General features: G+C 51.1%; 1 protein-coding gene across 2 annotated transcripts in view; it reads right to left on the bottom strand.

Moving 5' to 3' along the window:
- Positions 1 to 13194, bottom strand: part of GRK5 (G protein-coupled receptor kinase 5) — a 202406-nt gene that overhangs the window by 51681 nt on the left and 137531 nt on the right. For both annotated transcript variants that reach the window (XM_072971986.1, XM_072971987.1), the window contains one exon: positions 11682 to 11794. In XM_072971986.1, the coding sequence (XP_072828087.1) occupies positions 11682 to 11794 (113 nt within the window). The remainder of the gene's footprint in view (positions 1 to 11681; positions 11795 to 13194) is intronic.

Below are 13194 nucleotides of genomic sequence, written 5' to 3'. Positions count from 1 at the left end.
ATAAAGCCAGGCACATGGTAACTACTCAATTAACAGTGGCCATAATTATCACCATTGTTACTACTGCACTGTCCAAGAGAAGACAATCATACGGATGCTGTACCTTTTACAGCTTTTCAGCTTATAAAGTGAACATATGGAGATTTTTCAGATGCTCATCTGAACCTCAAAAAGAGCCCAGGTAGTGATGTCAGAGGGCAGGGGCTGCTGGTATAACCCTTCATCACATATGGAGAGTGGGAGGTTCAGCAAGTTGCCCAGGGTCATTCAGGGGGAGGTGGCAGGGCTGGGACTTGGACTTCTAAGCCTGAAGCTCTTTCTCAACAACACCAAGGAGCTTAGGATCCAGATCGCTGGCCAAGCCAGTGGGATCCAGGGGCTAAAGAAGTGCAACCTTGAAAGACAGGACTGTAGTATTTTCCTTGAGCCAAGAGGGGCTCCCTCACTCACATCTGATCCACTTGCCAAGTGGATAAAAGGCCTCAAGGTAAGGAAAAGCCTGGGTGAGCTTGCCTTTCTCATTTAAACAAGAGAACTAATTGCAAATTGTTTATAACCATTTCAAAATCCACCACCCAAGGATTTGTCAGCCTCGGTCCAAAAGTACAGCTATTTCAAAAGAGGAAATGACATCAGCACAAACAGACTGGAACTCCCTCCCAAGCCCTCTCACTGTGGAGTCAGACCCTCCAGCCCTCCTGGTCTGGCTCAAGGCAACCTCTCAACCCAGAGTCTAGGGTCCAATTTCTCCCCAGACCAGCCCGGAAGACCCTCCCGGGCTGGGGCTGCATCACTAAAGGGCCTGGGGGTTCTAGGACACAACTGCCCACCCGTTTTCCAGGGTGAGGAGAGAAGCTCCCAGTGTCCAGCTGCCCTGGAAACCCCGCCTGGTGGTCTGGCACCGCGGGAAGGTACCCAGACTGTTTTGCAGGGCCCAGGCCACAGGCAAATGGCCGACCACCTTTTGGGGTAACTCAGTCCCATGCAGAACCCTGGATTCGCACTGTCCCAAAATACCTCTGTAAAGGCGGCTCTATTTAACCAACTGGAGGCCTGAGGCTCACTGATCAGCCTCAATAACCAGCTGAAAATATTATTGCTCTGGGTACTAAAACCCACGTTAAAAAAATAACATCACTTTCAGGTCAGCTGCCTCCCAGTAGAGGCCAGGCTGGGCAGCTGGGCGCCACAGTTCCACAGGGAGGCAGCCAGGAGCACGCGGGGACAGGCATCCCCAGCCCGGGATCAAAAGGCCTTTCTTTGAGAGTCCATGTCAGGTCACCACCACTTGAAGAGCATTTGTGTTGGGAGGCAGAAAACCAACAGAAGGCTTCCAGCTGGGCTTTCCACACTGATTAAGTCACCTGGAGTGACAGGCCACGTCTCCACGGTGACCCCCGTGAGGGGCTCATGGGGGACCCGTCTGAGAGGCCACCTACAGAGAGAAGGCACAAGGGTGGCTCGGCTGTGCGGGCAGAGCTCAGGCAGATCACACGACCCGAGGCGGGGGGACCACCCGGGAACCCACTGCTATGGGAACACCCTTGCCCAGGTAGCGGGCAAAAGCTGCTGAAATCAGCTTAAACCAGAAAACATAAGCAGCAAATAAGAGGTTGCATTGGGCCAACAGCCGAGAATTTTACAATTAGGGTTGGCTCTGGAAATGGCAGCTAGACAACGATTTCAATGAACAGAGAGGTAAACCACATGCAGGGGTGCCCCCGCGATCTACCCCCCGTAAGAGCTCCCCACAACCAGAGAGGGTGGTGGGCTTGGCCCCTCCGCCAACAGAGGGGCACACACTGCCCTCCCTGCTGTACTGCCCATTTGAAACCTTCTCCTGCCCAGAGCTCAACCCCAGTAGCCAGTGCCAACGAGCTCCTATGCCAATCCACTCAGAGGGTATTTCTCTTCCCCAGATAGATCCACAGTGCCAACCGGGGGAGGCATTTAACGAGCCTTCTCTTTACACTGTGACTTATGCCAAACACAGGAAAGGCCTTTGGGGAGGAGATGCTGTAACACAAAGAGCAAAATACTACATTGGGTTTAAGGGAAAAAGAATGATTTATGTATCTGTGCCTGCCAATGAGTATAAACATCTGTGTACATCCTAGTTTATAAACCTACTATTTCATTCTCTTGGCCTGATCTGATTGCATCATCCATCTCAGAAAATGCTAATGAAAATATGTCCCTGCTATTAAAACACACTTGCCTCAGATGATTTTTTAAAATGTGAAGATTGGAAACCAGCACAAGGGGACTTGCCACGTTTTCAAAGAAGCCGGCACTGGTTCAAAGAGCAGAGTCTGAGCTGAATTCCTCTCGGCCTCTGACTAACTTTAGATGTCACCTCCTCCTCCCGGGAGCCCTTCTCCTGCCCCAACAGGAAGATGAAGTCAGAGTGGCTCTGAGGTCTTGCCACCTCCGGCTTCTGTAATTACCCATGTGGTCAGCTTTTCCAGAGTCCTCGTGGCGGGGACAAGTGACGCGCCTGGCTGGCAGCTGCTCACCGCGGCCCTTTCTGGAGGAACACCCAGCTCCACCCACATTGGCCTCGGCATCTTGCTTGTGCCAACCATGAGGACGGGGGTCTCCGTCTGCCCCTCCGGAGCCACTCTCCACCCTTCTGCAGGGCAGGCGAGTGACGGTGGGGAGTTACCTGCCGGCTCCCTCCCTGCCTGGGCATCGTGGGTTCCTGGACACCCCTCCTGCAGGCTCCCACCCATTCCTGTATCAGTCCCCTTCCTTGTCCCTGCAGAGCTAGAGGTGGTGAAGGTTCAGACGTAGCACATGGGCCAGTACTGATTTCCCTCCCTTGCCCGGCTCTCTGTCACCAGCCCTTCATACGTGAGTGAGCCATCCTTCTCCGGCCAGGACCCTCACTGATACCCTGAACAATCCCTCAGAGGGCTGGCACTGCCTGCCCTCTCCCAGGCCCCCAGCTAGAATGAAGAAGCACTGCAGATGGGTGCATCCCCAGGACCCCCGGGATCAGCCCCACAGCCTGTGCCCACCTGGACAGGCGGAGTGTTCTCTCATCTCTGTTTGCCGTACAAGGAGCCCTCTTGGGCCTGGGTCAGGAAGAGATTCCATGGCCCAGATTCAATGGAGAGAAAGAAGGGAGGGAGGAGAGGACCCCTGGCCACGTGGAGTACACACTGAGAGTGGCAGGAGTGACCCCAAGGCGGTGGCACCACAGCCACCAGCTTGAGAGACACATCCTGGGGTGGGTGAATGCGGAAAAGAAGTTAGGAGGGCAGGGTGCTGATCCTCTCCCCAGGGTGGGAGGTGACAGATTTACCAGCTGCTGCCAGAGTCCCACGGTGGAGGAGCTGTGCTCTCCCCTCCTGTCCACTCATCATTCTTCTCCCCAGAGCCTCAGCCCTGGGTGGTTCTCCACACACCAGCCCCACCCCCCACCCCGGACCTGCTCCTCCTCCTCTCCCAGCTTCCAGAATACTTCTCTGTCCTCACTCCCCACCAGGGCTCGTAAGGTCACATGCAGAGGACTTTGTCTCTTCCTGTTATTCTTTTGGTTCTAAGTGAAAAGAATCCCAGCCTAGCCTGATTCAGTCAAAACTGCCATCTCTGGGCTCCTGGAATCCAAGGATGGGTTGAACAACCAAACTGTAGGGAAAGGGGAAATGCAGCCTGGCCCAGAGCACCAGGAACCAGAGACATGAGCGCTTCTGGAACCCACTCTCATCTCTGTGTGCGGCGTGTGAATTGGCCTCATTCTCCTTTAATGCTGCCTGGCTTGCTCCAGTGGTAGGAAACATTCAGTCAACGGCCATGTTTTATTCTAAAGCCTCCTCTACCAGAGAAGGGCTTCCCTTTAAGTCTATAAATCCCAGAGAAAGAATTCATTGGCCTGCACTGGCTGACAGGCTCATCCCTGCTCCAATCAGCTGTGGTTTGCAGGTCAATCATGAAGAACATGGCAGCTTCTAGGAGAGTCAAGTTGTTTGGGAGTATAGATGGGGCACCCAGGAGCCTGGACAATCCCATAGATGCCCACTATATGAACTCATATTAAGTGGTACTTTTTCAAGATGACCCTGCTCCCAGGGTCTGGCTCTACTAACTCTTCTGCGGGTCTCTATGTCCATGTAAAGAATGATTACCCTCTACCCTCCTTCTTTTGGGAGATCACAGCAGTGACAGAAAGACAAGAACAGATACTAGGCATGATTCAAAAATATGAGAAACAGAATACTTAGTTCCCCTGGTGAGGCACCTCAAATCATTTTACAATAAAATTTCAGGATAACCAGGCATGTCTAAACCAGGTGATAGCCCACTAGTTTCAAGCGATTTTCCATAGTCTGGGCTAGTGAATGGCTTGGAGTGCTTTTCATTATTTCCTGATATGAAATTCCATTTGTTGTAACCTCGTATGTGTAGTCACCAGTCTCCAAGATGGACCCCTTAATAATCCTCGCCTTCTGCTACTCATGCTCTTGAGAATGCTCCTTCTATACCGAACAGGGCTAACCTATGTAACCACTGCAATATTAGGGATATGACAGGATGGAGCCTCCAAGACCAGGTTATAAAAGACACTGCAGCTTCTACCATGCTTCTTGATCACTCACTCGGGAAAGCCAGCCATGTTCTGAGGACACTCAAGCAATCCATGGAGGGGCTCACATGGAAGACAACCGAGTCCTCCAGCCAATAGCCAACACCATCCTGCCAGCCGTGTGCATAAGCTTGGAAACAGATCAAGCCTTCAGATGACTGCAGCCCCAGCCAACATCTTTTTTTTTCCCTCATTTTATTTTATTTTTATTGAGGTACAGTGAGTTACAATGTGTCAATTTCTGGTGTACAGCACAATGTCCCAGTCATGCATATATGTACATATATTTGGTTTCATATTCCCAGCCAACATCTTGATAGAACTTTTAGAGAGACCTTGAGCCAGTAGCACCCCGGTTAACCATTCCCAAAACCTTGACCCACAGAAACTGTGAGATAATATTTATTATTGTTCCAAGCTGCTACGTTTTAAGGGAATTTCTTACCCAGCAATAGATAATGAATACTTGACAGCTACCTGAAGTCATAGCTAATGTCGCATGTCATTAAAAAATGTTCTTTCTTTTGTTTTTGACATTTTGTTTAATCAGAAAGCAAGTTCCACGAGGGCAGAAACTTCTCTTGCTCACTCTGTAGTTTCCAACTGCTAGAACAGTGTGACATACTGGAGACAGCTCATAGATGTGTGCTGAGTAAATCTGGTTGAGTATCTGCCAACCTGCCAAACTTTCCCCAAAGAGAAGAGACCTGAAGACTTTAAGTTACACCCAAGCTTGGGGACGGCAGGGTTTCAAATGAGCTGGAATGCCATCAAGGCTCCCAGAAAACGATTTAGAGAAGAAGTACGTCACTCTTTTAAGAGGTTCATGGCAAAACCCTATTGGCCTGTGGAGGTTGACCTGAGCCTGGAACCCCTTCTGATCCTCTGACCAGCTGGGCAAGTCTTCTTTACCCTCCAGAAGCCAAATCTACCTGAAGTCTTGACTTGGGTCACTGACTCCATTTCTCTGTGGGAGGGCAATGGGGGAGTCTTTCTTGGGCTCCCAGAAGCAGCTCGACCATCACGACTAAGGGCCGAATTACCCCTGCAGTCTGATGAATGATGCACAAACGGTTCTGCTGTGCCTGAAATCACCGAGGCCCCATCTTAAAGCAGCCAACGACTCCTGTTTGACTTGAGAATCTCAGACGTTAGGTCTGTGCAGCGGAGCAGCCTTTCCTGGGGGCTACGTCAGAGCCCGACAAGGACAGGCTATTTTTTAAATAAACTCCACTTGGTAGAAATTCAACACAGAGGTGGGAACAGTGTGGACGGCACTGGCTGAGCCAGAGGGCACTGGAGCGTGGGCACCAAGGGCACCGCCAGCTCCCCCTCCTCGGAGTTCCAGTCAGGACGGAAGAAAAAAACGTATTTCAGACGAGCATCGCGCCAGCTCTGGAAAACTTAATAAAGTCTTCGTGCGTAAAAGAGGTGTTCCAAAGGCTGGTCATTTGACGTCAGGATGGGCGGTGAAAGGCCTTGCTAATTCCCAAAGATGCAGACAAAAAATGCGAGGGGGCGGGGGGGCCTCTCGTGAGTGGCGGCTTCGTTAAGGCGTGTGTAAAGAGCGTTTGTTGCGGTAAGACAGGCAGCCAGACTCCCTTTTCCTTTCCAAAAGAAAGCTCTTGGTGCAGGCCCAGCAAAAGAGAACGTCTGCACAACCAGAATGAAAATAGGCATCCATTGGATTTTTTTCCTCTTCTTCTCAAACCGACTGTAAGTGTCTAAAAAGACACGTGGCTGGAAAATTCCACTGGCTCCTGGGTTTAGCCTTGCCCTGCTCTGCCTCATCCACTCTCCAGACAGGTCCTAGAGCTGCCGATGCCTCATCTCTTCCAGATGGGGAGGAGCCTAGGTCGAGGGCTCAGACTCTGGTCCTCACCTCCTTCCTCCATCAGGTTCATCCCCTTGGTGAGCTCATCCAGCCCATGGCTCTAAATACCAGCTCCATGTTGACAACTCCCAATTTGCTATTTCCAGCCCAGACCTTTCTCTCAAACTCCAGATTTCAACACCCACCTCCCCTCGAACATCTCCATCGGGATGCCAGATAGACATCTGAAGTTGCGTGTGCCCAAAATGAAGTTCCAGACCTTCCCCTAAATGAGCCTCCTACAGCCTCACCCTCACTCCATCCTCCTACTTGTGCGGGTCAACACTCTGAAATCATCCCCAATTCTTCTCTCTCACCCCCAGGGCACCAGAAAGCACTGTTAACTCTGCCTTCAGAACAGGCCCCAAATCCTACCACCTGTCACTGTGGCTGGCTGCTTCCACGCTGGCTTGAGTGCCACCAGCTCTCACTATCAGAGCTCTCCACTCCCCACCTTGCCCCCCATACCCCAATCCCAACACAGGAGCCAGAGGGAGCCTTTAAAAACCTAAATCTGGGGGGAGGTATAGCTCAGTGGTAGAGTGCACGCCTAGCACGCACAAGGTCCTGGGTTCAAGCCCCAGTAACTCTATTAAAGATAAATAAATAAAAGCCTAATTACCTCTTCCCTCCACAAAAAAATTTTAAAAATAAAATAAAAATAAAAACCTAAATCAGACCATGCCACTGCTCTGCTCTGAACCCTCTAGTGGCTCCCCTACTTCACTCAACATCAAAGTTCTTTAATGGTAATAAGGTCTTGCATGGTCAGCTCCTAGATCCCATCTGCCCTGGCTCCCTTCGCTCCCTTCTGGCCATGGACACCCTGCCTGCGGGCCTTTGCACTGTTCCCCAGCCCACGTGCTCCGCCACCATATCCTCACCTGCCAACCTCCTCGACACCTTCTCACCCTCTGTCAAGTGTCACCTTTCCAAAGGTCTTTCTGCTGACCACCCTGCTTAACACTACAAGCAGCCCCCCATTTGCCCACTTGCACCCCTTAACCTGCCCTAGTTTTTCCTTTTCCTGTCCCGTGCATCACCTCCTAACATTCCACATCATTGACGCATTTTGCTTGTTGTTGGTGACCCATCTCTCCCTGAATAGAATGTAAACACCACGAGGACAGAGATCTTGGTCCATTTCATTCACCGATTTATTCCAGGGGCCTAGAACTGTGCCTGGCAGACAGTATTTTTGCTAAATGAAGGAAAGACCCAAAGAATGGTTGGGAACATGAGACTGGGGCTTCTCTTCCTGCCCCAAGTGACAGCCTTGCCAGGGTCATAGTTCCGTGACCCCACGGAGAAAGGAAACGAAGACCCAGGGCCTGCTAAGGGCTCCCAAGCCACCTGGCATTGTGAGCCCTCCAGGAGCCTGTGAGGTGGGCTTTGGAGGCATTCTTGGCAAGTAGCCCCCAAATCTGATGGCCACAAAGACCCTTATAAAGGTGGGTCCCCCAGGGTGTGTAATGGGCCCAAACCTGCCTGTTCACACACAAAACAGACACCCGAACTCTCCCAGCCTGGCTACTGAAGTGGGATTGAGACAGAATCATGGCGGCTTGGCTTTCCATACTTCCGGGTCTTGCTTTGAGAAAATCCAATCTGGGAGAAAGAGCACGTCACTACACAGGGTCCTGGGGAGACTGACGGTCACTTTGCAGAAGGATTCATGGTAGGTCTGCTTCAAACAACGAGCCTACCCCACCGCAGATGCTGGGAAGCCAGGCCCAATTTGTCACCACAGAGGCAGCACGACGTAAAGGACAGAGATAGGACTAGGGGCTGGGAGAGCTGGTTCAGGCCACACTCTGCCACTCACTCTCAGTGTGACTCTGGGCACGTCACCAGCCCCCAGTGGCCGTGAGTCCTGAGCATCCACCACCTGTCAGGTGCAGCATTGTGAGGACTCAGAGGTGATGAGCTACATCTGTCCCGCCAAGAGACTTCCAGTTAGTGGAAGAGGCAGGCACACAAATGAAGCCGTGCTGGCGACATCTGGACATGCGGGACACTGCCCTGAGCAGTGTGAGCTCCGTCTCCCCTCAACACCTCCACCACTACCAGCTACAACTATGTCCCCGCTTAGAGGTGAAGGCGTGCGGCACAGAGGCTGAGCGCCTGCCCACAGTTTCCGTGGCAGCTGGGATGGCGCCAGCATTGCCCCGTGGTCTGTCTCGGGAGCCTGCACTTTCCCAACCCACCATTCTGCCGGCACCGTGCAGTAACGAGGCTCAGGTGCGTTCACCACGAGCACCTGGAGCACGGAGGACAGGGGGAGAGAGGGCGGACCAGGAAGGCTTCCGAGAGCAGAGTGCGGGGGTGACGAGCAGGCAGGCGCTCACCAGGCAGAGGAGGCATTTCAGGCAGCGAGAGGTGGGGAGTCAGGGCCGAGAGGTTTTAATCAGCCTGGCAAGTCAGAGCCACCACAAGCAGGTTGGAGGCCAGGAATGCAGGGCTCAAGAAAGACCTGGAGAAGGCCAGGGATGAAAGGGCGGGCAGGGGCCCGTGGGTGGAAGGTCTGGTAAGTCAGCCGCAGAACTTGGACTTCATCCTGAATGTCAGTGTTTCCTAACCCTAGACACATACACAGTACAGTCCTGGGAGATTTAAAAACTGCCAATGCCAGCCCCCAACAATGGCCAATCCACCGGTAATGAGCACCCCTACTGCTAAACTGTAGTCTCCACGTACAATTTCCCAGGAAAAGGAAGCAGAGATCCTTGGAGCAATGACGAACTCTAAGTGCCGGGCAGGAAACATACAAGACGAGCCCAGAACATCACATCACACCAGAGAACAAGGAGGCTGCCAGTGTCTACTGGGGTCCTCCCAAGGGTTCAGAAGCCAACCTGAAGGGCTCCCACAGGCCCAAGATGAGACCACGGGGCCCCAATGCATCCAAATGCCCCCATGTTAATATCCACGCACTTAAAACTCCGACTGGTTACTAGCATTGGAAGACGCCAGAGACCCAATTTGGTCCTTTGAAAACATAAACATAGGGAAAGAATCAAGCATCTCCTGCATGAACTTTACCACTGGGTAACCAAACAGTAATTGAAAAGAAGTGTTTCCCAGTTAGCAAATGAAGGAGGAATGACAGACTTTAGAATGCCCCTTGTTACGACCTCTAATTAATCAACACATTTAGGTCCTGAATATCAACAGTTGCTGCTGTCGCAGAAAGACAGACGACCAGATATTGCAAGTCCCCAAGCAGGAGAGCATGAAATGACTTATGAAGTCAGTCCCACCACTGCCAAGGTGAAACCGAATCTGACCAAGTTTCTAGATTCAAAGAGCAATTTACAAGAAATACAGAGGAACCTATTAAATGACACATGGGGGTGAGAACACAACATTCACATTCTGGGACGCCCTTGGAAATGGTTATAAACCGTGAAAACATGCATTCACAAAAAGTATGAGAAAATCAGAAATCTGAACACTGACTAATTTGATGATGATATAGGATGATTATTATTATTATTATTACTATTGTTATTATTATTATTATTATAGCTGTGATAATGGTATTGTGGGGTTTTTTGGTTAAAGAGACCTCATCACTTAGCAATACATCCTGAAATGTTCACAGATGAAATGACGTAAGTGAGATCAGCTGCAAAATGCTACAGAGGAGAGGATGTGGGTGAAACAAGATCGGCCTGGAGTTTGTAGCTGTTGAGGCGGGGTGAAGGGTGCATGGGGGTTCATTATGCTATTCCGTAGACTTTCACTTTTTATAGTTCAAAATTTTCCATAATAAAAAGTTATGAACATACTAGGCTCCATCCCCAGAGATTCAAATTAATGGGTCTGGGCTTCAGCTCAGGCATTGGTGTTTTTTAAGACTCCCAGGTGTTTCTACTGCTCAGCCCAGGCTGAGAACTGTCGTCATCCCTTGTACGAGACCCGCGAGAGCCTATTTACACGGAGACCAAGACGGAGGCCAGAGGGGAGGGAACGGGGTCGGGTGAGGTCAAGCAGCCAGGCACACGGTCCCAGATCGGGTTAGGTAAGGAATGACAGAGAGGGAGGGGTCAAGGATAACACAAAGCTTTCAGGCTTGGGTGACGGTGGGGTGCTGGTCACTGGGACAGGGGCCTTGTCAGGGCTGGTAGCTGTGGTGGCCTGGGCGGGGGAAGGTGCCGGGTTTGCTTAGGATATGTTGACTTTGAGGGGCCCACGTGACTTCAAGTGGAGACATTCAGTAGACAGTTTGGCCAGTGGGTCTAGAGATCCACATTGAGACCCTGAAGCAGACACAGAAACTGGGGCTCCACAGGGCTATCCCCCAAACCAAGACAGAGGTCAGGATGGCTGCAGCCAATGATGGCATTAGGCCCTCTAGGAAGCAACAGCATCATGACCCCCTGCCTTGGAAAGGGGGGCCTGGAAGCTCCCAATCCTTTCATGATTGACCCCCATCCTTCACCTCCCCACTTCCTCAGATAGACACCCAAAAGGAAGCATGTCAGGCTGAGGCGCCCTGCCCTCCTGAGCAAGTGCTGAAGAACTCAGGCGTGTTTCCACGTTCTGTTCTAAAAGCCCACACAGATCAATCAGCATGTGTTAAACAAATGAATGACCAGTACATCTGGAGGAAGTCAGCCTGGAGTCAGTCATGGCCACGTGGGCCAGCAGCCAGTGCAGCCAGCAGCTGTCAGATTGGCTCGAAATGACCAACATGTATTCCTCCTGCAAACATTTACTGGATGCCTGTATGTGCTGGGCAAATGCTAGGCAGGAAGCCCAGGGTCCTGGCCTCAGGGAGCTTGCATTCTAGTGGGTAAGCAGACGGTAAACAAGTTTACAAACAAACACAAGCTTTGGAATTTTAGAAAACGTAGTTGGAAGAAGGGACCATGGATTCCAAGAGCTACTTTGGGGTGTTGGGAAAATCACCCAACTTCCTAGACACTATCGCATAATAACCCAGGCTCCCCAAATCAGAGGACAGACAGAACCTCATGTAAAAGCAGCAGCAGCCGAGGCCCCAGAGCAGGAGGCGGCCCCCCAAGGCCACACAGCAGGTGATGACCTGGAGACAAGCCTGCATTCTCACAGTATGCACTGGCAATGTTTTAAGCAACAAGTTTATTCTTCATCCATTTAAGCCATGTGGTCTATTTTCCTTTGGACAAAGTTGATTACTGATCAAAAGTCAAAATGCTCCCCGCTTCCCCCCCACCCTCAGGAGCAGGGACTTACCACTGCGTCAAGGAACTGAATGTAAGATTCCAGCCCAGGTCTGGTTTCACAGAACTGCCGGAAAAGCAGCCTCCCAATTGGCTGCTTGTCACATAAACTGCAGTAATCTCTGTCTGGAGACAAGAAAAGAAGAATGTGGTGAGACCCGGAGAGGGCCAGGCAGGGCCATCCACCCACACCTGGATCCTCGCCCCAGATGGACGGAGCAAGGTGACCGGCAAACTCTCGGGACCCCTTGTCTATCTCCAGGCTCTGTAGACTCAAAAGGGTCATGGTCAGCATAGAAAAAGGCACCAGTTATGACCTAGCCTCTACGCGCCAGCCCACTCCCTTTCCGACGCCCTGAATTCGGTATGGGGATGCCAACAGTTCTACGGACTATGACTCTGCCCCTGGCTGGCTGATCAGCACATCACATTCCACTGGCTAAGGGTGGCGGGCATGTAACCCAAGCCAGTAAAATGAGAGTGAACCACACACTTTGCCTGGGCATGCTAAGCCAAGGTGCTTTCTTTTCTTCTGGTGCTGGGGTGCATGGGTGTGAGGCCAGAGTCTGTTGCAGTGTTCTTGATACTGCAAAAAAAAAAAAAAAAAAGCTGCTGTGATGATGAGGCTGACATACAGAGGAGGTCAGAGCTGAGAAAATTATGAGTAATTGCTTTGGTGAAGACATGAATCTCTGGATCAAACCATGCCTGCAGCCCAAACCACATCTGAAAATCTTATTTATGAACAGTATTTAGGGCAATTTGAAAAAATTTAAAAAGGACTTGTAATTCAAAACATCCTAATAAATACAGTAAAAAAAAAATCATATTTTCCCAATTGGAGCAAAGCCCAGTCTTAAAATGCTTCAAATGATGAAAATCCTGCATTTTCCAGCTGAGGTGCTAGAGGCACAGAGACAGGAAGTGACCGGTCTCAGTCACTCGGTAGCCAAGAGAGTTCTGAAGATGAAATACAATGCAAGACTCGAAGCCCAGAGGCCTGGAGACCAGAGTTCTGGCCAATGACTTCCTGTGTGACTTCAAGCAACTCATTTGCTTCCTCTGGGCCTTAGTCTTCCTCTGAAAAATGAAGGGGCATGTTGGAGGTAAGATGGGAGGGTCCCTTGTGGCCCTTCCTGCGATGACTCTGCAGGAGGCTTTCTCTGGCTAGAAAGATGCTCAAAGATCTGGCTGAGACACGTTGCCTTGGACCCTCTCAAGCACTGAAAATTAGCCCCTTGATTCTGCAGCTGCACTGGGAACAGTTAGGTGACTTCGTGGGGAAACCAGGAAGGGGGTGAGGTCGACCTCAGTTCAGAGAGCTACCTGGAGGTAAGGAAGGACTACATCCTTGCCTGGTGTAGAGGAGGAGCCAGGACAATCAATCATCCCCTTAGAGGGCGGTTCCTTGGAGACCCAGAACACAACAAGGAGACAGGGACAGAACCATCACTTTCACACCCAAACAGTTTATCCACGGGAGGTGCAGCCATCACTCATATGGAAATCCCAGCCTCACCGTTCAG

Source organism: Vicugna pacos, chromosome 11, assembly GCF_048564905.1.
Source record: "Vicugna pacos chromosome 11, VicPac4, whole genome shotgun sequence".
NCBI classification, from domain to species: domain Eukaryota; kingdom Metazoa; phylum Chordata; class Mammalia; order Artiodactyla; family Camelidae; genus Vicugna; species Vicugna pacos.
Note: the sequence above shows the minus strand (reverse complement) of the source record. Positions and strands in the feature narration are given on the sequence as shown.